Genomic DNA, 23,401 nt, shown 5'->3' on the forward strand with positions numbered 1-23,401 from the left:
GACGAAGCCTATTAAAATCGTTCCATTATTTCGTATAGCCCCCATACAACCGTACCCCCCGAATAGGGCTTTTGATCTCATAAATATGTTAAATGTTCTTTTATCACTCCAAAAATCGGCAGAACTTAGTTTTATATAAATCTTAATGATACTGCTGACTTTCGTATTAAAAAATAATCAAAATTTATAACATAATCATTGGACATATCCAACTATAAATTCTTACTTTATTATTTATCTTTTACTAATTGTTATTTTTTCTCTTCTTTTTCAGGTAAGTGTAAAATTGATTCAGATTTATTCAAACAGGTTTAGTATGAAAATTTTTATTAATAAGTATATTTTAAGTGCAATTAAAAAATTCGCAGTTCCACAATTATAATGATTTTCAGACGAAAATCAGAAGTCGAAACCCTGAGACCAAATTATACTTTTCTTGAGTTGAGCCGAGCTGAATCCGAAAAACGAACAGATTCAGATGCCGAAGTTGGAAATAGCGCCATTTTTGGTACTTTTTGAGACGTTTTTGAACAGCCACTGTCATCATAAAATAAAAGCTTAAAGTCTGACATATCTTCTTTCTTCTTCGAGATATCTTCACCTAAAGCTTGATACAACAATAAATTGACAATAACTGATATTTTTCGTACAAATTGCCTAAATAAAGTTGTCTTGGCGGTGTTGTAACGACTTAAAAAGTGTCAAAAATGGTGTTTTTTTTAACTTCAGGATACGATATCTCGATTTGGTAAGAATACACTTTTCGAGTATATCACGCAGAGACCCAAATCATTATTAAAATAAAAAATTTAAAATAATTGTTAACGAAAAAGAGTCGCAAAGAAATTCTCATATTTATGATAAAACTCATAATATTTAAGACCTTAGAATCACATTTCAAGATAAGGATCTGCAGTTGTAAAAGTATCAACTTTTCGACTTTGTTTAACATATAAAAAGCAAATTATCGTTTTTTTGAAACTTTCTTTTCAATCCCGAAAAAGTCGGGCGTTTTAACCTTTGAATTATCGATTCTTTCGACATATTTTTATTATCGCCATTGTGGACTCTACCGGTTTTATTCGATATTTTCCGTAGTATTCCTATTTTCGACTTTTTTTAACATTTTTCGACTTATTCTTACAAAATCAAGGATTTTTTAGACTTTCTTGACACTTTTTGACTTTTTTCGATTTTAATGTACAAAATCGATTTTTTGATTTTTTTACTTTTAATCGATTTTTAACTGTTTTCCACTATATAGAGTTATATCCCAATATAGCATTTTAAACAAAAACTTTGGGTGGTGTTTGTTGTGTCTATTGTCCTAAGTTTATAAGGATCGATCATAATAGACCCTAACCACCTATTTAAGATCCCGGTTCAGAAAATTACTTCACCGCTCATTACTGACTTAAAAATTACGTCATTCATATCAACATATACAAGTTTTACAGGAACGAAATTCTCTTTACAAAATTACATGTGGATCGGTCCATAGTTAACCCTACACAATTTGGTACCAGGCGTGTATATTTCTTTTTCCCTCTGTGTACTTACCACGCTCGCTTAAGTAAGTACTTACAAATAGTAAGTTAAAAATTAGTTTTAAATAACTTAAAACTAATACAGAAGGTATATGTAGTAGTCACTGAAAAGTTGGCTGTCCTGTAAGTACAAGTCATTACCAAGTTAGAATGCTTTCAGCAGAACAGTGTAGCGCTGCTGGTACAATCTTTTGTGGAGGATTATTACCTCTAACTGCAGGTTAAAGCTGCAATGATGTTTAAAAATGTAGCCATCCTCTCATCTATTCAAATACATATTTACATATACACAGTTATTTGCATAATTAAATTAATTTAAAAAAAATAAAAAAATTACTTGTAAATAAAACCACAAAAATTGTGTTTGTCACAAAATTTACAATGACCCCAATAATAATGTGTAACTCAGAAAAAAAACTAAAACGAAAAAATTAACCACACAGGTGTTATTTTATTTACATTTAACAAAATTTTAAATTTACAATAAAATTTTGCGAAAAAAAAAATAAATAAAATAACAAATAATGAACTTTGTTTAACATCAATTCATTTTGATAGACATTACGGTCAACAGAGCAAATTTGCAAATTTGCAAAATTTTTAAATATTTTTTTTTTTAATTCTAAACAATACTAATTAATATAAACAAATTGGAAAAAAAATTGTTGCTATTGTTGCTGTATAGCATTTATGCATTAACAAAAACAATTTATATTATTTTAACAAAATTTAAAAAATTTTAACAAAAATGCTAATGTATTTTTTTATTATTTAATAACAAAACATATGCAATTAGTTTATAGGCCATGTAATCTGCCACAGTTTAGACTAGACTAGCTGATGTGTAAAAATTTTGAAAAGATTTTATTTTATTAAAAGAAATATATTTTATGTATGTGTGTAGTTTTTTTGTTCAAAAATTTTATGTGATGAATAGTTTTTTGTGAATTTTTTTTTGCCAAATTGTTTATAATTTAACACAATTTATTGTTTTAAATGAGGTTAAATTTTATTTGTTGAATATTTTTGTTTTTATATAGTTTTATTATGGTTTTAATTAAACGTAAGAAAAATACATTTAGCAATTGTTTAAATTGAACATTTATAAATAAATAAATAATATTAAATTTGGGATTTATAAACAAATTTAATGCAGAAAATTGGCATAAAATTAAAAATTGATTTCAAGGACTAACTGATCAATCACATTGATATTGAGAACTCATGCTGAAAATTTTGCAAAACTAAACATCTAAGATCAAATAACAGGAAATGTACCATGTTATTGGCTTTTCTATCATGTATAATCTTTATTAATATTAACATCTGGTTGATATTTGGGATAGGGCTTAAGTCAATTACGAGAGCTCTACCGAATTAAAAAAGTATACATTTTCAAAAACGATAATTTTTGCCCAATTTTTATAACCATAAACTGTAAGAGGGGTAGGGTCAGTTATGAATTTAGAAGACATATGTATATTGGTTGGTTTAAAACTTGCAGTTTTAGAGTTGGAATTCAACGCAGTATTTTGAATTCTGTTACGAGCTTTAAACGTATTTCCAGAAGGGAACCTTTGACATAGTTTTTGATGGAATTTTAAAGCTATACCCGATTTTCATAAGCCCGTGATAAGAGTTATTCATTTTCTAAAAGAGGGAAGTATGGGAAGTAGAACCAGTTAGGGTCAGGGAGATTTCGGAGAGTACAAAACATGTTCATGTCGATTTTCATCACTAAACTTTTTTAAACCAGTATTGAACATTAAACACTTTTTCTGAAAGGGACCTTATATGGAAGTGAGAGTCCGGGCTAGGGTCTATTATGGACCGGAGATCGGTCCCGTTTAAAATTTGCTTATGTCGAATTTCATCGCTGTATTCGTATTTTTAAGACGGTATAATTTTTGCGAGTACCTTATGTGGGGGATGCGGTCAATTATGGACCGATGTACTTGTATTAGGGTTATGCGAAAACGTAGACCGATATTGCTCATTTTCAATGCCAAACATAACTAACCTATAAAGAACTTTTGTGTGAAATTCCAACCTTATGCCTGTTTCTGTTCGGACCCTGCCGTGGTTTAAACAGACAGACCCAGAATATATATACTTTTGTGGGTCTTTTTGATCGCTCTTCTTGTATTTTTAAGCCAGTAATGAGCTGTAGAATAATTTGTGTGGGTACTTTATATGGGGATGGGATCAATTATGGACCGATCCAATTTGAATGAACAGACTGACGGAGTTAGTTAGTCAGTAGTTAGTTAGTAGTTAGTTAGTTAGTTAGTTAGTTAGTTAGTTAGTTAGTTAGTTAGTTAGTAGTTAGTTAGTTAGTTAGTTAGTTAGTAGTTAGTTAGTTAGTTAGTTAGTTAGTTAGTTAGTTAGTTAGTTAGTTAGTTAGTTAGTTAGTTAGTTAGTTAGTTAGTTAGTTAGTTAGTTAGTTAGTTAGTTAGTTAGTTAGTTAGTTAGTTAGTTAGTTAGTTAGTTAGTTAGTTAGTTAGTTAGTTAGTTAGTTAGTTAGTTAGTTAGTTAGTTAGTTAGTTAGTTAGTTAGTTAGTTAGTTAGTTAGTTAGTTAGTTAGTTAGTTAGTTAGTTAGTTAGTTAGTTAGTTAGTTAGTTAGTTAGTTAGTTAGTTAGTTAGTTAGTTAGTTAGTTAGTTAGTTAGTTAGTTAGTTAGTTAGTTAGTTAGTTAGTTAGTTAGTTAGTTAGTTAGTTAGTTAGTTAGTTAGTTAGTTAGTTAGTTAGTTAGTTAGTTAGTTAGTTAGTTAGTTAGTTAGTTAGTTAGTTAGTTAGTTAGTTAGTTAGTTAGTTAGTTAGTTAGTTAGTAGTTAGTTAGTTAGTTAGTTAGTTAGTTAGTTAGTTAGTTAGTTAGTTAGTTAGTTAGTTAGTTAGTTAGTTAGTTAGTTAGTTAGTTAGTTAGTTAGTTAGTTAGTTAGTTAGTTAGTTAGTTAGTTAGTTAGTTAGTTAGTTAGTTAGTTAGTTAGTTAGTAGTTAGTTAGTTAGTTAGTTAGTTAGTTAGTTAGTTAGTTAGTTAGTTAGTTAGTTAGTTAGTTAGTTAGTTAGTTAGTTAGTTAGTTAGTTAGTTAGTTAGTTAGTTAGTTAGTAGTTAGTAGTTAGTAGTTAGTTAGTTAGTTAGTAGTTAGTTAGTTAGTTAGTTAGTTAGTTAGTTAGTTAGTTAGTTAGTAGTTAGTTAGTTAGTTAGTTAGTTAGTTAGTTAGTTAGTTAGTTAGTTAGTTAGTTAGTTAGTTAGTTAGTTAGTTGTTAGTTAGTTAGTTAGTTAGTTAGTTAGTTAGTTAGTTAGTAGTTAGTTAGTTAGTTAGTTAGTTAGTAGTTAGTTAGTTAGTTAGTTAGTTAGTTAGTTAGTTAGTTAGTTAGTTAGTTAGTTAGTTAGTTAGTTAGTTAGTTAGTTAGTAGTTAGTTAGTTAGTTAGTTAGTTAGTTAGTTAGTTAGTTAGTTAGTTAGTAGTTAGTTAGTTAGTTAGTTAGTTAGTTAGTTAGTTAGTTAGTTAGTTAGTTAGTTAGTTAGTTAGTTAGTTAGTTAGTTCGTAGTAGTTAGTTAGTTAGTTAGTTAGTTAGTTAGTTAGTTAGTTAGTTAGTTAGTAGTTAGTTAGTTAGTTAGTTAGTTAGTTAGTTAGTTAGTTAGTTAGTTAGTTAGTTAGTTAGTTAGTTAGTTAGTTAGTTAGTTAGTTAGTTAGTTAGTTAGTTAGTTAGTTAGTTAGTTAGTTAGTTAGTTAGTTAGTTAGTTAGTTAGTTAGTTAGTTAGTTAGTTAGTTAGTTAGTTAGTTAGTTAGTTAGTTAGTTAGTTAGTTAGTTAGTTAGTTAGTTAGTTAGTTAGTTAGTTAGTTAGTTAGTTAGTTAGTTAGTTAGTTAGTTAGTATGCATGGCCACTATGCATACTTTAAAAACTTCATACAATATCCACTAGAATTAAACATCTTCATCCATTTGGTATGATAAAGACTTAACATGTTCCAACATGTTTATATAGCTTATCGAATGTTATAAAAACATGAGATAGTGACAAATTTATGCAGTTTACAAAATATGTATGTATGTTCATTTTTATTAAACAAAATTTTTTATAAAAACATATTTATGTTGTACAAATAAAATTATATTCATAGAAGCATATAAATAAAAATAAAACATATTTATGTAAATCATAATAAAAACAACTCTAAAAATAAGTTGTAATAATTGTCAACAATAACAATGGCAACTACAACTACGTGCATACAATTTTTTTCAAAATTTATACAAAAACATATGTTGCATACCCAAATCACGAGTGGCATGAATTTTATAGTTGTTATAGTTTTTGTTTTAACCTACAGAGCTATAGTGTTTGGAAGGTATTATGTGTTTGAGCTGATGTTTGTAACCAAAGAAAGAATTGGTTATGCATTCAGCTTAAACGATTGCAAACGATTCAGAAGTAGTTCCAAAGTGTATTAAACAAAGTTCTTCTATGTCGGTTAGTTTACATGAATAATCCTTTAATTCAACTGGTGCTTCATTAACTTTAACCCAAATTCTTTTTTATGATCTCTATTAAAAAAGTTTATAACATTTTTGGGGAATTTAATTATTTTCTTCAAATTCAAACCAAACCAGAGAACAAGAAAAAAATGATTTACTTGTGCAAACATACAAAGCATACCAAACTTAGTGTTTCATGCAGGGCAGGTAGTCAGTCAGTAGTTATTCATGCATGCATTAGACAGGTCTATAAATGTCGTGAGTTAAAGATTTGTTGATGTTTAATTGTTATTTCAATCGTATTTTGTTTATACTATATCAGCCACTTTAAATTGTCATAAAAAATTAGTTTTTCAATTTGTTAACATGCCTTTTTTTTCATTCTTTCTTTCTTTCTTTGGATCTGCATGTTTCCAATTTTTGTATGTGGCAAGTAGTAAATAGGAAACTTTCTTTACATTTAGAGTTTCTTAAGTTTTATAATGTTTGTATAAAAATTTTTTTTGTTTGTTAAACAGTTCTTTACTTCATAGATTATTTATTACAATCGTAAATCTTTCCTGCTGGTAACAACATTATTATTTTTTTAGATTCCTATTCGTGTGTGTGTATTTGAACACTTTCCATAGCGTCTTTCTTGTCATTGTCATAGAGAGTTGGTTGTTTGGCTTGATTGTTTATTTTTTTCACATTTTGTGTATTATTTATTGACAGATTTTATCACGGAAACTAGTTAAAAAAAGAGAATTTTTATGATCGATCATAAAAATACAATTTGTTTTCAATTATTCAGTTTTTTGTTTATTTCGTTAAAACTAAATAAAATAAACTAAATTGAATGTACGACATTTAAGAACAACTAGAAGTTTGTTAGAGAAAACTAAATGAGTCGTTTTGTAGGAAAATTGGTTTTTAAACTGGATTATTTACAATTCTGAGAGCGACAAATACTTATTATGAGCTTAGCTCATATACATATATGATATATCTAAGTGTAGGATCACATCCAGTTTTCCAATTCTTCAGAAATATTATTAAATTTTGCGACAATTGAACGTTTCAAATCCTAAAGAAGAGAACAAGAACAGAACTTAAACAGAAATAAAACAGAACTAGAACAGAACTAGAACAGAACTAGAACAGAACTAGAACAGAACTAAAGAACAGAACTAGAACAGAACTAGAACAGAACTAGAACAGAACTAGAACAGAACTAGAACAGAACTAGAACAGAACTAGAAGAGAACTAGAACAGAACTAGAACAGAACTAGAACAGTACTAGAACAGAACTAGAACAGAACTAGAACAGAACTAGAACAGAACTAGAACAGGACTAGAACAGAACTAGAACAGAACTAGAACAGATCTAGAACAGATCTAGAACAGAACTAGAACAGAACTAGAACAGAACTAGAACAGAACTAGAACAGAACTAGAACAGAACTAGAACAGAACTAGAACAGAACTAGAACAGAACTAGAACAGAACTAGAACAGAACTAGAACAGAACTAGAACAGAACTAGAACAGAACTAGAACAGAACTAGAACAGAACTAGAACAGAACTAGAACAGAACTAGAACAGAACTAGAACAGAACTAGAACAGAACTAGAACAGAACTAGAACAGAACTAGAACAGAACTAGAACAGAACTAGAACAGAACTAGAACAGAACTAGAACAGAACTAGAACAGAACTAGAACAGAACTAGAACAGAACTAGAACAGAACTAGAACAGAACTAGAACAGAACTAGAACAGAACTAGAACAGAACTAGAACAGAACTAGAACAGAACTAGAACAGAACTAGAACAGAACTAGAACAGAACTAGAACAGAACTAGAACAGAACTAGAACAGAACTAGAACAGAACTAGAACAGAACTAGAACAGAACTAGAACAGAACTAGAACAGAACTAGAACAGAACTAGAACAGAACTAGAACAGAACTAGAACAGAATTAGAACAGAACTAGAACAGAACTAGAACAGAACTAGAACAGAACTAGAACAGAACTAGAACAGAACTAGAACAGAACTAGAACAGAACTAGAACAGAACTAGAACAGAACTAGAACAGAACTAGAACAGAACTAGAACAGAACTAGAACAGAACTAGAAGAGAACTAGAACAGAACTAGAACAGAACTAGAACAGACTAGAACTAGAACAGAACTAGAACAGAACTAGAACAGAACTAGAACAGAACTAGAACAGAACTAGAACAGAATTAGAACAGAACTAGAACAGAACTAGAACAGAACTAGAACAGAACTAGAACAGAACTAGAACAGAACTAGAACAGAACTAGAACAGAACTAGAACAGAACTAGAACAGAACTAGAACAGAACTAGAACAGAACTAGAACAGAACTAGAACAGAACTAGAACAGAACTAGAACAGAACTAGAACTAGAACAGAACTAGAACAGAACTAGAACAGAACTAGAACAGAACTAGAACAGAACTAGAACAGAATTAGAACAGAACTAGAACTAGAACTAGAACAGAACTAGAACAGAACTAGAACTGAACTAGAACTGAATTAGAACTGAACTATTATTTATCGATATTCAAAGGTAAGAACGACTACAGTTCGGATCTAATATGCCATCAAATCATAGATATTCCAAAGACCTTGCAGTTTAATAAAAAGTTGTTTCCGCAAAACAAAACCTTTTTCTTTAAAAATTGATAAATTTCATAATTTTAATAGCCCCCAAAAAATGTTGACTCTTTTATCTCCCAAAATTTTAATTTTTATATATTAATTTCACAATCTATTAAAATACTTTACTTTTGTTTTTATTTTATTTATAATAATTTTGTTCAAAATCTGTTTTAATTAATCATATTAAATACATTGTATATTTAATTGTTTCTTTTTTTTTTCAACAACTTTGACTTTTTAATTTTACCAGATATTTATGAATGTGTTATATATAATTTTGTTTTATTTTTTTTTTTTTTTGCTAAAATTCTATATTAAATATTTGTTTGTACATGTGCATTATGTTATCAATTTTTTAAAATAAATTAAAATTATTTTAATTATATTCATGTATAAGTTTTTGAACAACTTTTATGTTCAAGTGCAAATTTTATGCATTTTAATGAGTTGAATAAATTCTGAATGAAAAAAAAGCGTTGCAATTAAATAAATAATTGAAAAACAATTTGTGAGCATTTTTGAAAGTGAAGGGATATTCATAGGTTTATATAAGCATTGTTATTTAAAGACCAGTTAAAGATCTAAATTTTTGAAATTATATTCAAACTATGAATACCCCTATTATAACTGACTAATTACTGCATACGCACAAATAATTTTCATAATTTGTCACATATTTATAGGCATATATAGTACAAGTTTTAGATTAAACATTTTTATATACTACAACATACATAATTGGAATATTGGCATATTTTATAAATTATTTACATACGTTTTTTTTTATTTATGTATTTATAAATCATTTAAGTACATAAATTTGTACTGGATTAAAACATTTTTTTTCACAAACTTTTAACTTTTATTGATAATCATTTTTGTTGTGTAAATAATTAAGACCAAAAAACACTTTGAATAAAATGTGCATTATTTCTTTTACATAAAAAAAACTCCTACAAAGCAATTAATTTATTTAATTAATTTTTTTAATAAATAAAAAAACTCCCTTTTACAATAAACTTTTTTATTATTGTTTAATAAAGTTTCATTAAATTATTCCATTTATTCTCCCCCAAAAATTGTCAACAGTAGTAGTCATATACATATCTTGGCCATATTGTGATTTTAAATTGACAGTGGCAAATTTATAACCAGGACCACCGGACCACAAGCTGCCAGTAGCGCCAGAGGTATTTTGTGAAATGATCATAAATAAAAATGGCCGTAATGGTGCGGTTATTGGTTTGACCCTAAAAACAAAAATACAGCAGTAGCACATACACACACACCGGAACTCAATTAATATTTTACATAAACATTGTAAATATTGCAACATAAATCGGGGATGGTAAATTTGGCAATATTGGTGGCAGGGTCTGGACTATTATGTGGAACGTTACTTTAGTTCTAGTTCAGTTCTAGTTCAGTTCTAGTTCTGTTCTAGTTCAGTTCTAGTTCAGTTCTAGTTCAGTTCTAGTTCAGTTCTAGTTCAGTTCTAGTTCTGTTCTAGTTCTGTTCTAGTTCAGTTCTAGTTCAGTTCTAGTTCTAGTTCAGTTCTAGTTCAGTTCTCGTTCAGTTCTAGTTCAGTTCTAGTTCAGTTCTAGTTCAATTCTAGTTCAGTTCTAGTTCAGTTCTAGTTCAGTTCTAGTTCAGTTCTAGTTCAGTTCTAGTTCAATTCCAGTTCAGTTCTAGTTCAGTTCTAGTTCAGTTCTAGTTCAGTTCTAGTTCAGTTCTAGTTCAGTTCTAGTTCAGTTCAGTTCTAGTTCAGTCCTGGTTCAGTTCTAGTTCAGTTCTAGTTCAGTTCTAGTTCAGTTCTAGTTCAGTTCTAGTTCAGTTCTAGTTCAGTTCTAGTTCAGTTCTAGTTCAGTTCTAGTTCAGTTCTAATTCAGTTCTAGTTCAGTTCTAGTTCAGTTCTAGTTCAGTTCTAGTTCAGTTCTAGTTCTGTTCTAGTTCAGTTCTTGTTCTGTTCTAGTTCAGTTAGTCAGTTCTAGTTCAGTTCTATTCTAGTTCAGTTCTAGTTCAGTTCTAGTTCAGTTCTAGTTCAGTTCTAGTTCGGTTCTAGTTCGGTTCTAGTTCAGTTCTAGTTCAGTTCTAGTTCAGTTCTAGTTCAGTTCTAGTTCAGTTCTAGTTCAGTTCTAGTTCAGTTCTAGTTCAGTTCTGGTTCAGTTCTAGTTCAGTTCTGTTTCAGTTCTGGTTCAGTTCTAGTTCAGTTCTAGTTCAGTTCTAGTTCAGTTCTAGTTCAGTTCTAGTTCAGTTCTAGTTCAGTTCTAGTTCAGTTCTAGTTCAGTTCTAGTTCAGTTCTAGTTCAGTTCTAGTTCAGTTCTAGTTCAGTTCTGGTTCAGTTCTAGTTCAGTTCTAGTTCAGTTCTAGTTCAGTTCTAGTTCAGTTCTAGTTCAGTTCTAGTTCAGTTCTATCTCAGTTCTAGTTCAGTTCTTGTTCAGTTCTTGTTCAGTTCTAGTTCAGTTCTAGTTCAATTCTAGTTCAGTTCTATTTCAGTTCTAATTCAGTTCTAGTTCAGTTCTAGTTCAGTTCTAGTTCAGTTCTAGCTCAGTTCTAGTTGAGTTCTAGTTCAGTTCTACTTCAGTTCTAGTTCAGTTCTAGTTCAGTTCTAGTTCAGTTCTAGTTCAGTTCTAGTTCAGTTCTAGTTGAGTTCTAGTTCAGTTTCTAGTTCAGTTCTAGTTCAGTTCTAGTTCAGTTCTTGTTTAGTTCTAGTTCAGTTCTAGTTCAGTTCTAGTTCAGTTCTAGTTCAGTTCTAGTTCAGTTCTAGTTCAGTTCTAGTTCAGTTCTAGTTCAGTTCTAGTTCAATTCTAGTTCAGTTCTAGCTTAGTTCTAGCTCAGTTCTAGCTCAGTTCTAGTTCAGTTCTTGTTCAGTTCTAGTTGAGTTCTAGTTCAGTTCTAGTTCAGTTCTAGTTCAGTTCTAGTTCAGTTCTAGTTCAGTTCTAGTTCAGTTCTAGTTCAGTTTCTAGTTCAGTTCTAGTTCAGTTCTAGTTCAGTTCTAGTTCAGTTCTAGTTCAGTTTAGTTGTTCAGTTCTAGTTCAGTTCTAGTTCAGTTCTAGTTCAGTTCTAGTTCAGTTCTAGTTCAGTTCTAGTTCAGTTCTAGTTTCAGTTCTAGTTCAGTCTAGTTCAGTTCTAGTTCAGTTCTAGTTCAGTTCTAGTTCAGTTCTAGTTCAGTTCTAGTTCAGTTCTAGTTCAGTTCTAGTTCAGTTCTAGTTCAGTTCTAGTTCAGTTCTAGTTCAGTTCTAGTTTCAGTTCTAGTTCAGTTCTAGTTCAGTTCTAGTTCAGTTCTAGTTCAGTTCTAGTTCAGTTCTAGTTCAGTTCTAGTTCAGTTCTAGTTCAGTTCTAGTTCAGTTCTAGTTCAGTTCTAGCTTAGTTCTAGCTCAGTTCTAGTTCAGTTCTGTTCAGTTCTAGTTGAGTTCTAGTTCGTTTCTAGTTCAGTTCTAGTTCAGTTCTAGTTCAGTTCTAGTTAGTTCAGTTCTAGTTCAGTTCTAGTTCAGTTCTAGTTCAGTTCTAGTTCAGTTCTAGTTCAGTTCTAGTTCAGTTCTAGTTCAGTTCTAGTTCAGTTCTAGTTCAGTTCTAGTTCAGTTCTAGTTCAGTTCTAGTTCAGTTCTAGTTCAGTTCTAGTTCAGTTCTTGTTTAGTTCTAGTTCAGTTCTAGTTCAGTTCTAGTTCAGTTCTAGTTCAGTTCTAGTTCAGTTCTAGTTCAGTTCTAGTTCAGTTCTAGTTCAGTTCTAGCTTAGTTCTAGCTCAGTTCTAGTTCAGTTCTTGTTCAGTTCTAGTTGAGTTCTAGTTCAGTTCTAGTTCAGTTCTAGTTCAGTTCTAGTTCAGTTCTAGTTCAGTTCTAGTTCAGTTCTAGTTCAGTTCTAGTTCAGTTCTAGTTCAGTTCTAGTTCAGTTCTAGTTCAGTTCTAGTTTAGTTCAGTTCTAGTTCAGTTCTAGTTCAGTTCTAGTTCAGTTCTAGTTCAGTTCTAGTTCAGTTCTAGTTCAGTTCTAGTTCAGTTCTAGTTCAGTTCTAGTTCAGTTCTAGTTCAGTTCTAGTTCAGTTCTAGTTCAGTTCTAGTTCAGTTCTAGTTCAGTTCTAGTTCTAGTTCAGTTCAGTTCAGTTCTAGTTCAGTTCTAGTTCCGTTCTAGTTCTGTTCTAGTTCTGTTCTAGTTCAGTTCTAGTTTAGTTCTAGTTCAGTTCTAGTTCAGTTCTAGTTCAGTTCTAGTTCAGTTCTAGTTCAGTTCTAGTTCAGTTCTAGTTCAGTTCTAGTTCAGTTCTAGTTCAGTTCTAGTTCAGTTCTAGTTCAGTTCTAGTTCAGTTCTAGTTCAGTTCTAGTTCAGTTCTAGTTCAGTTCTAGTTCAGTTCTAGTTCAGTTCTAGTTCAGTTCTAGTTCAGTTCTAGTTCAGTTCTAGTTCAGTTCTAGTTCAGTTCTAGTTCAGTTCTAGTTCAGTTCTAGCTCAGTTCTAGTTGAGTTCTAGTTCAGTTCTACTTCAGTTCTAGTTCAGTTCTAGTTCAGTTCTAGTTCAGTTCTAGTTCAGTTCTAGTTCAGTTCAGTTCTAGTTCAGTTCTAGTTCAGTTCTAGTTCAGTTCTAGTTCAGTTCTAGTTCAGTTCTAGTTCAGTTCTAGTTCGTTCTAGTTCAGTTCTAGTCAGTTCTAGTTCAGTTCTAGTGCAGTTCTAGTTCAGTTCTAGCTCAGTTCTAGCTCAGTTCTAGTTCAGTTCTTGTTTCAGTTCTAGTTGAGTTCTAGTTCAGTTTTAGTTCAGTTCTAGTTCAGTTCTAGTTCAGTTCTAGTTCAGTTCTAGTTCAGTTCTAGTTCAGTTCTAGTTCAGTTCTTGTTCGTTCTAGTTCTGTTCTAGTTCTGTTCTAGTTCTGTTCTAGTTTCTGTTCTAGTTCTGTTCCAGTTCTGTTCTAGTTCGTTCTAGTTCTTGGTCTACTTCTGTTCTAGTTCTGTTCTACTTCTGTTCTAGTTTCTGTTGCTGATTTTCATTAGAAAAAATTTTAAATTTCCATGTCTGACACAACCTCCGTCACAAAAGTCACCAAACTTAACTTACACTCTTGGGATAAACAACATTTGCCGGCAGCTAAATGTTGGCAAAGTTCGTCGAGCCAACAATAGCTTCGTTTAGTACTAAAATAGCTGTGGAATTATGTTTTTCCCCTTTCGCAACTCCTGCTAATGGCTAAGGCGTTATTTGGCATATAGAGCCACAAAAACAATACAGTATTTTCATCATATTGTTATTATTTAACTGAGTAAATATCCTGAGTAAAATGGCTGCTGGTGTTTTGTTGGCAATAGAAATTTTCTAATTTGTATGGGAATATTTATTACTTTGTCTTGTTTTTGTTAATAATTTGCAGGTAAATTTGTTTTTGCTAATATTTTTAAAGGGGTATTTTTTAATTGTTTTATTGGCCATATTGTTATCAATTAAAAAAAATTTTAATTTTCCTTTATACATATTGGTAGTTATTTTTTATCTAATCCATTTAGAATTTGTTTATCAGTTAGTGATATCAAATTTAGTCAGTTGGTCTACTAAGTATTTTTAATGGCCAGTCGGCAAGTTGTTGGGGTTATTATGGGTATTAGTAATATTGATTTGTATGCTATTAGTCATTCCTAAGACTTTGGGATTGTAACTACAATTAAAGCGACAAACTACAAAATAAGTAAAGGAATATATATTGAACAATAGTTTGGGTTTGATTTAGTTTACTCGCTTGGTTCTGGAGAATCAGAGATATATCCACTTTACTGAATATAAAACTACCTTTATATAGCACATACAACTTTTCCTTCATTATTAAATAATAAAAATTTAAAATTTGTATTTGCTTTTCAATTTATTTTCTCACATTTTCCATTTAATTATTAACTAATATCACATTCGTCATTAATTTATCTGCCATAGAATTCAACGGTAGAGTTAATACCTCTCGAATATTGACTCTTCAAATTGACAGTGGCAAATTTATAACCGGGACCACCAGACCACAAAGCGGGTTGGGCACCAGAACTGTTGGTAAAACGATCAAAGACATAAATGGCAGTAATGTTTCTGGTATTACCTTGACCCTAAAAGTAAAATAAAAACAATAATTTTTTACACACAAATCTTTAATATTTTACTTCTGCGACTACTTACCGACTTGGGAAAAGCAACATTAACATTCCAGTAATTACCATTAAGGGGTGTACGTACAACATTTTCACGATATAAAAGATAATCATTGGAATAACGTTTACCCCATGTGGCACTGCTGGTCCAGGCAACTGTGGCCAAAGAGGCAATCAAACAGAAAGTTATTAGAATTTCATGCTGCTGTTGAGTTCTGCGGTTTTTAGTGCTTTTCTAATACTGCTGCTGTTTAAGGAAATTGCAAATGTTTTTATACTAAAACAAACACTTTGATTTGAACTGTTTGAATTAAATTGATAACTATATGGGAATTATTATTTTAGTCTATAGGTATTATTATCATATCAATTTAATTAAAGAGACGGTGATTTTTTTTGGGACTTATATTGTTTATATTATTCTGTTCTTAATCAGTAATACGTACACACTTATTGTCGCTTATCTATACTTTTCTAATATTAGCCGGGCTATTCAAGTGAAGTTGTTTTGTTGCTAAAGATCTGATTTTTTTCTGAGAAATTTGTCTTTTGGTTTAATTTGAAAACACTCAGTGGAACTTTACTTTAATGTAAGCATTATCGTGTGAAAATTATTAGGCTTGTTTATATTTGCTCTCTTTTTTGAATACCCCTAAAGTTTTGTTAACAGTTATAATATTAGATTTCTACAATTTTCGAGGACTTCTGTGAATTTGAAAGTGATACTTGAAATAAATTTTAGTAAGAAATTTTATATCTCTTTTATTCGGAACTAAATTTAATAATTTTAAGAAAGATAGCCAGACATAAAACACCAACTTTTCCGCAGTATGTAGATGTATTACTTTTACGTACTTGAATCGCCAAATATGACTCCCTTTCTTTACTTCTCAAAAAGCTGCCTTTCATTTCATAACATTTTTCTAATTTTATTCTAGAATTTTTTTTGCACGCAATTTTTGCAATACCCTTTGAGTATTTTTACTTTTATTTTATTTGTGCCGCATTAGTCATGGAGTATCTTATATTATAATTACCACCAATGTTTATTTTTTTATTTATAACTCTTTAATCTGCCATTAAATAGTGAAAAAATAAACAAAAACACTAATACAAATTTCCAGGCATGAATCAAAAAGGAAGGAAGAACTGAACTAGAACTGAACTAGAACTGAACTAGAACTGAACTAGAACTGAACTAGAACTGAACTAGAACTGAACTAGAACTGAACTAGAACTGAACTAGAACTGAACTAGAACTGAACTAGAACTGAACTAGAACTGAACTGAACTAGAACTGAACTAGAACTGAACTAGAACTGAACTAGAACTGAACTAGAACTGAACTAGAACTGAACTAGAACTGAACTAGAACTGAACTAGAACTGAAACTAGAACTAGAACTGAACTAGAACTGAACTAGAACTGAACTAGAACTGAACTAGAACTGAACTAGAACTGAACTAGAACTGAACGAGAACTGAACGAGAACTGAACTAGAACTGAACTAGAACTGAACTAGAACTGAACTAGAACTGAACTAGAACTGGACTAGAACTGAACTAGAACTGGACTAGAACTGAACTAGAACTGAACTAGAACTGAACTAGAACTGAACTAGAACTGAACTAGAACTGAACTAGAACTGAACTAGAACTGAACTAGAACTGAACTAGAACTAGAACTGAACTAGAACTGAACTAGAACTGAACTAGAACTGAACTAGAACTGAACTAGAACTGAACTAGAACTGAACTAGAACTGAACTAGAACTGAACTAGAACTGAACTAGAACTGAACTAGAACTGAACTAGAACTGAACTAGAACTGAACTAGAACTGAACTAGAACTGAACTAGAACTGAACTAGAACTGAACTAGAACTGAACTAGAACTGAACTAGAACTGAACTAGAACTGAACTAGAACTGAACTAGAACTGAACTAGAACTGAACTAGAACTGAACTAGAACTGAACTAGAACTGAACTAGAACTGAACTAGAACTGAACTAGACCTGAACTAGAAATGAACTAGAACTGAACTGGAACTGGAACTGAACTAGAACTGAATTAGAACTGAATTAGAACAGAACTTGAACTGAACTAGAAATAAACTAGAACTGAACTAGAACTGAACTAGAACTGAACTAGAACTGAACTGGAACTGAACTGAACTGGAACTGAACTAGAACTGAACTAGAACTGAACTAGAACTGAACTAGAACTGAACTAGAACTGAACTAGAACTGAACTAGAACTGAACTAGACTGAACTAGAATTGAACTAGAACTGAACTAGAACTGAACCAGAACTGAACAAGAACTGAACTACAACTGAACTAGAACTGAACTAGAACTGAACTAGAACTGAACTAGAACTGAACTAGAACTGAACTAGAACAGAACTAGAACTGACTAGACTGAACTAGAACTAGAACTGAACTAGAACTAGAACTGAACTAGAACTGAACTAGAACTGAACTAGAACTGAACTAGAACTGAACTAGAACTGAACTAGAACTGAACTAGAACTGAACTAGAACTGAACTAGAACAGAACTAGAACTGAACAAAAATCTTGAAACTTGACTGATATACGAATCCATAAAATATTCAAGGGGGAACAATTTAGAGGGAACAATTTACAAAAATCTTGTGCTTTTCAGGCGATTTTGTTAAAAACTAAATTATTTTAAAGTTGACTCTTTTCTCTTGCAATAATTGTGTTACTCACCGGATCTGATTTTCATCGTCAGTAGTCACTAAGCCTCAATAAAGGCTTTTGGTATGTAGCATTTTACAAAATCTTGAACCTTGACGGTTACACATATGACTTATCCTGATATATAAATCCATAAAATAGTCAAGGCCTTCAAATTATTGCATTATCGATAAAAATAAAGGGAACAATTTAGAAATAGCTTGTGCTTTTCAGGCGATATTGTTAAAAACTAAATTGTTTTAAAGCTGAATCTTTAAAGCTTTTGCAATAATTGTTACAAATAAATGTAATTCATAGAAAATTCAATTTCTGAAGAATAATTCATATTTCTAGTTAAAAAAGGGGTTTCCCATAAAATACTATAATTTACGTTGATTAGTTTACAATATGTTTGTATGTATTTTATATAGGTAGAAGTACAAAGCTAACATTGAACTGCAAAGCACGTTCTCAATCTTAAAAAAACACAAACAAACATTATTTGCAAAGAAAAATAATAATTGGTTGGTTTATTTGCGAATTAGATTAACTCCATATGTGAAAATTTTTAAACATTCAGAAAACAGACTTAGGACGATAACAAAACTCGGAAAAATTAAATATAAGTATAATTTATAAAATTTCGGACTAAACACATTTTGTCCCTTATAATAGCGGACTATTATACCCACTGTAGCAAAAAATCAGCAACAACTGATAATAAATATGAAGGTGTGTGTGGTTTTTTGTTAAAGAAAATCCCGACTTTATTAAAATTGCAATCTTAAACCAGAATTCATAACATATATACATCATGAACACTATATATAAAAAGAAAATCCATGGTTTCGAATCAGTTGGCTGGAACAGCGTTTAAGAATAACATTAATCTCCTCTCAATAAATAGAAATTATGAAAATTTTCCTAAATTTCGTTTTAATCCTAACATTGGCCTGTTTATCACAGGCCAATCCCGTCAAGTGGGGTAAAGGTGTGGGTAGTAAACTATTATATCGTATAAATGTGGTTCGTACTCCCATACAAGGTTTTGCTCAAGACGTCTATGTGGCCTATCCCAAAGATGTAAGTTATGGTGTTTTAAAATTTAACGCAAAATAGGCAATTTTTTTTAACGACAATAATTTAAGGGTGAACCTGCTGCAAATGAAGAAATTGTTGACATTTGGGTTTATAATAGAGATTCAACGGTTACAGTACCAGTACTAGCTTATGGTGTGGAGAAGGATCTTGAAGGTCGTCTTGATTCGGCCACGGTTATTTTGAGAGGACAACGTTCGGCGGGCATTAACTCGACTGTGGAATTTTATGGTAAAGACTAAATATTTGTATTATAAAGGGAACTCTTTTCTCCTTTCTACACAACCGAATTATGGTCAGTTATACAAATTATTTCACTACATCTATATAATTAAGAACAAAAAACTTTGTATGACTGAAATTAAATATTGATTTAATTTATTAATAAATTTTAAAATACATCTTTCGTGGAATTTTTTTTTTCTTGATCGTTTAATTTATTAAAAAAAGCTGTCAATTTCAATAATTTTGTAATAAACATAAACCTGATAACGAAAATATTTAAATTTTTATATTAAAAGAAATTTTTTCATAAATTTTCTTCTTCGCAGAATTTTTTCATAAATTTTCTTTAAAAAAAAATTATAAATTTCCTTTTTAAAGGAAGTTTTTCATAAATTTTCTTTTTAAAGGAATCTTTTTATAAATTCTCCTATTAAAGGAATTTTTTAAAAATTCTCCTATTAAAGGAATTTTTTAAAAAATTTTCTTTTTTAAAGAAATTTTTCATAAATTTTCCTTTTTAGAGAAATTTTTCATAAATTTTCTTTTTTAAAAAAATTTTTCATACATTTTCTTTTTTAAGGAAATTTTTCATAAATTTTGTTTTTAAGACTAGACTATAGACTAGACTATAGACTAGACTATAGACTAGACTATAGACTAGACTATAGACTAGACTATAGACTAGACTATAGACTAGACTATAGACTAGACTATAGACTAGACTAGACTATAGACTAGACTAGACTATAGACTAGACTAGACTATGACTAGACTATAGACTAGACTATAGACTAGACTATAGACTAGACTATAGACTAGACTATAGACTAGACTATAGACTAGACTATAGACTAGACTATAGACTAGACTATAGACTAGACTATAGACTAGAGTATAGACTAGACTATAGACTAGACTATAGACTAGACTATAGACTAGACTATAGACTAGACTATAGACTAGACAATAGACTAGACTATAGACTAGACTAAAGACTAGACTATAGACTAGACTATAGACTAGACTATAGACTAGACTATAGACTAGACTATAGACTAGACTATAGACTAGACTATAGACTAGACTATAGACTAGACTATAGACTAGACTATAGACTAGACTATAGACTAGACTATAGACTAGACTATAGACTAGACTATAGACTAGACTATAGACTAGACTATAGACTAGACTATAGACGACTAGACTAGACTATAGACTAGACTATAGACTAGACTATAGACTAGACTAGACTAGACTAGACTATAGACTAGACTATAGACTAGACTATAGACTAGACTATAGACTAGACTATAGACTAGACTATAGACTAGACTATAGACTAGACTATAGACTAGACTATAGACTAGACTATAGACTAGACTATAGACTAGACTATAGACTATACTATAGACTAGACTATAGACTAGACTATAGACTAGACTATAGACTAGACTATAGACTAGACTATAGACTAGACTATAGACTAGACTATAGGACTAGACTATAGACTAGACTATAGACTAGGCTATAGACTAGACTATAGACTAGACTTAGACTAGACTATAGACTAGGACTATAGGACTAGACTATAGACTAGACTATAAGACTAGACTATAGACTAGACTATAGACTAGACTATAGACTAGACTATAGACTAGATTATAGACTAGACTATAGACTAGACTATAGATCGACTAGACTATAGCTAGACTATAGACTAGACTATAGACTAGACTATAGACTAAGTCTATAGACTAGACTATAGACTAGACTATAGACAGACTATAGACTAGACTATAGACTAGAATATAGACTAGACTATAGACTAGACTATAGACTAGACTATAGACTAGACTATAGACTAGACTATAGACTAGACTAGACTATAGACTAGACTATAGACTAGACTATAGACTAGACTATAGACTAGACTATAGACTAGACTATAGACTAGACTATAGACTAGACTATAGACTAGACTATAGACTAGACTATAGACTAGACTATAGACTAGACTATAGACTAGACTATAGACTAGACTATAGACTAGACTATAGACTAGACTATGGACTAGTCTATAGTCTAGTCTATAGTCTAGTCTATAGTCTAGACTATAGACTAGACTATAGACTAGACTATAGACTAGACTATAGACTAGACTATAGACTAGACTATAGACTAGACTATAGACTAGACTATAGACTAGACTATAGACTAGACTATAGACTAGACTATAGACTAGACTATAGACTAGACTATAGACTAGACTATAGACTAGACTATAGACTAGACTATAGACTAGACTATAGACTAGACTATAGACTAGACTATAGACTAGACTATAGACTAGACTATAGACTAGACTATAGACTAGACTATAAGACTAGACTATAGACTAGACTATAGACTAGACTATAGACTAGACTATGGACTAGACTATAGACTAGACTATAGACTAGACTATAGACTAGACTATAGGCTAGACTATAGCTAGACTATAGACTAGACTATAGGCTAGACTATAGACTAGACTATAGGCTAGACTATAGACTAGACTATAGACTAGACTATAGACTAGACTATAGATAGACTATAGGCTAGACTATAGACTAGACTATAGACTAGACTATAGACTAGACTATAGACTAGACTATAGACTAGACTATAGACTAGACTATAGACTGACTATAGACTAGACTATAGACTAGACTATAGACTAGACTATAGACTTGACTATAGACTTGACTATAGACTAGATCCGATGAATGTGTTCTGTTTGAAAAAAATACTTAAGATATTTCACCATTTAAAATGGTTTCAAACCTTTTAATAGTCAATCACTCATCGAATGGGATCAATCATTAGTCCTATTTATAGCAACACCTAGAAAATAAATGTATTTTAAAATTCATTGTTGTAGTATGAAGTTAACAATCTATAAAATTATACATTTAACCACATAAAGATTACTGCTGTTTTTCTCGCTATAAAAGAAGAAAGATTTTATCTTCTTCATACAGTTATAAATCATTTTTAAAATCGGAATATTGAAATAAATATAATTTAAAAAATGAAATTTCTTATAAGTTTATATTTCATTTTGGCATTGTCATCTTTAACTTTGGGCAAATCCAGGAAATGGGGCAAACGTCAATATAACGATCGTTTATTGTATCGCGAAAATATTGTACGTTTTCCGATCAAAAAACATGTAATTGAGGTTCAAGTATCCTATCCACGACATGTAAGTTAAAAAAAAATATATATATACTTCGGTAATTGACTGACTTGCAATATATACATGTCTTTTCTGCGTTTAGAATGTCTATCCTAGATATAATGTAACGGCCGTATTTGTTTATGATCGTTTTACCAATAGTTCTGGTGCCGTACCCAAACGTATTCAAATGCTGCAAAGACTCCAAGGTGTCCTTTACAATACAACTACGGTTATTTTAAAAAGTCAAAATTCAAGAGGTATTAATTCTACTGTTGAAATTTATGGCAAATGTTGGAAGTGTTAGGAAAGGGAATTTCTTTAATTTTCCAATAATATTTAAATAAATATTGATTTTCAAAAATAATTAAAAAAAATGTCTTCAGTTTTGTATCAAATTTGAATCTTAACTTTACGAAACCAATTACTATGCAATACTTTATAATTTGTCAAAGGAATATCCTTAAGTGGGCTTTACATAGGGACTAGGGTTATATGTAATGGGTTTTTTACGCAAATCGTTTCTTCACCATTCTATCTATATTTCAAAGTTTCAAAACAAAATTCTTAAGATCAAAAGAAGGTCTTTAGTACGCAAACAGATCTGTCTAAATGCGTTCCATTATTACGAAATACTGATCGTAAGAAATTATTTATTTAAAGGCGAGGATTTCTATCTATACTCGATCTATTAATACTCATCATTGATCGCAAACCAGAAATGCATCCATACTGATACTGAATGTACGAAATGATCTACTCATAGGAGTTTCAACTCGATGGATTAATACTCATCATTGATCGCAAACCAGGACTGCATCCATACTGATCGTTGGAAATTAAGATCAAAAGGTCTTTAATACGCCAACAGATCTGTCTTAATGCGATCCAGTATTACGAAATATTGTTCATAAGAAATGATCTACTTAAAGGCGTAGATTTCTGTCTCAACTCGATCTATTAATACTCATCATTATTGATCGCAAACCAGAAATGTATCCATACTGCTACTGATCGTAAGAAATGATCTACTCAAAGGCATGGATTTCTGTTTCAACTTGATCTATTAATACTCATCATTGATCGCAAACTAGGAATGCATCCATACTGATACTGATCGTAAGAAATGATCTACTCAAAGAAGTGGATTTCTGTCTCAACTCGATCTATTAACACTCATCATTGATCGCAAACCAGGATTGCATCCATACTGATACTGATCGTAAGAAATGATCTACTCAAAAACGTGGATTTCTGTCTCAACTCGATTGATTAATACTCATCATTGATCGCAAACCATTATTGTATCCATACTGTTACTTATCTTAAGAAATGATCTACTCAAAGGAGTGGATTTCTG

General features: G+C 30.8%; 3 protein-coding genes across 3 annotated transcripts; 2 read left to right on the forward strand and 1 right to left on the reverse strand.

The window, feature by feature from the left end:
- Positions 1-14,507: 14,507 nt before the first annotated feature.
- Positions 14,508-15,709, reverse strand: LOC119603347. Its single transcript, XM_037955356.1, has 3 exons — positions 15,656-15,709; positions 14,829-15,035; positions 14,508-14,758 (listed from the first exon to the last, which is right to left on the reverse strand). The coding sequence occupies exons 1-3, from the start codon at positions 15,707-15,709 to the stop codon at positions 14,582-14,584; spliced, it is 438 nt and encodes a 145-aa protein (XP_037811284.1). The 3' UTR covers positions 14,508-14,581.
- A 2,632-nt stretch (positions 15,710-18,341) lies between these two features.
- Positions 18,342-19,014, forward strand: LOC119603344. Its single transcript, XM_037955353.1, has 2 exons — positions 18,342-18,581; positions 18,647-19,014. Exons 1-2 carry the CDS (start codon positions 18,411-18,413, stop codon positions 18,836-18,838), a joined length of 363 nt encoding a protein of 120 aa, XP_037811281.1. The 5' UTR covers positions 18,342-18,410; the 3' UTR covers positions 18,839-19,014.
- A 2,813-nt stretch (positions 19,015-21,827) lies between these two features.
- LOC119603341 lies at positions 21,828-22,418 on the forward strand. The gene is made up of 2 exons (XM_037955348.1): positions 21,828-22,068; positions 22,145-22,418. The coding sequence occupies exons 1-2, from the start codon at positions 21,895-21,897 to the stop codon at positions 22,346-22,348; spliced, it is 378 nt and encodes a 125-aa protein (XP_037811276.1). The 5' UTR covers positions 21,828-21,894; the 3' UTR covers positions 22,349-22,418.
- Positions 22,419-23,401: the final 983 nt, after the last annotated feature.

This window comes from Lucilia sericata, unplaced genomic scaffold (genome assembly GCF_015586225.1).
Source record: "Lucilia sericata isolate MDLA Ls3-8-SP2 unplaced genomic scaffold, ASM1558622v1 Contig000294F_arrow, whole genome shotgun sequence".
Classification (NCBI taxonomy): Eukaryota; Metazoa; Arthropoda; class Insecta; order Diptera; family Calliphoridae; genus Lucilia; species Lucilia sericata.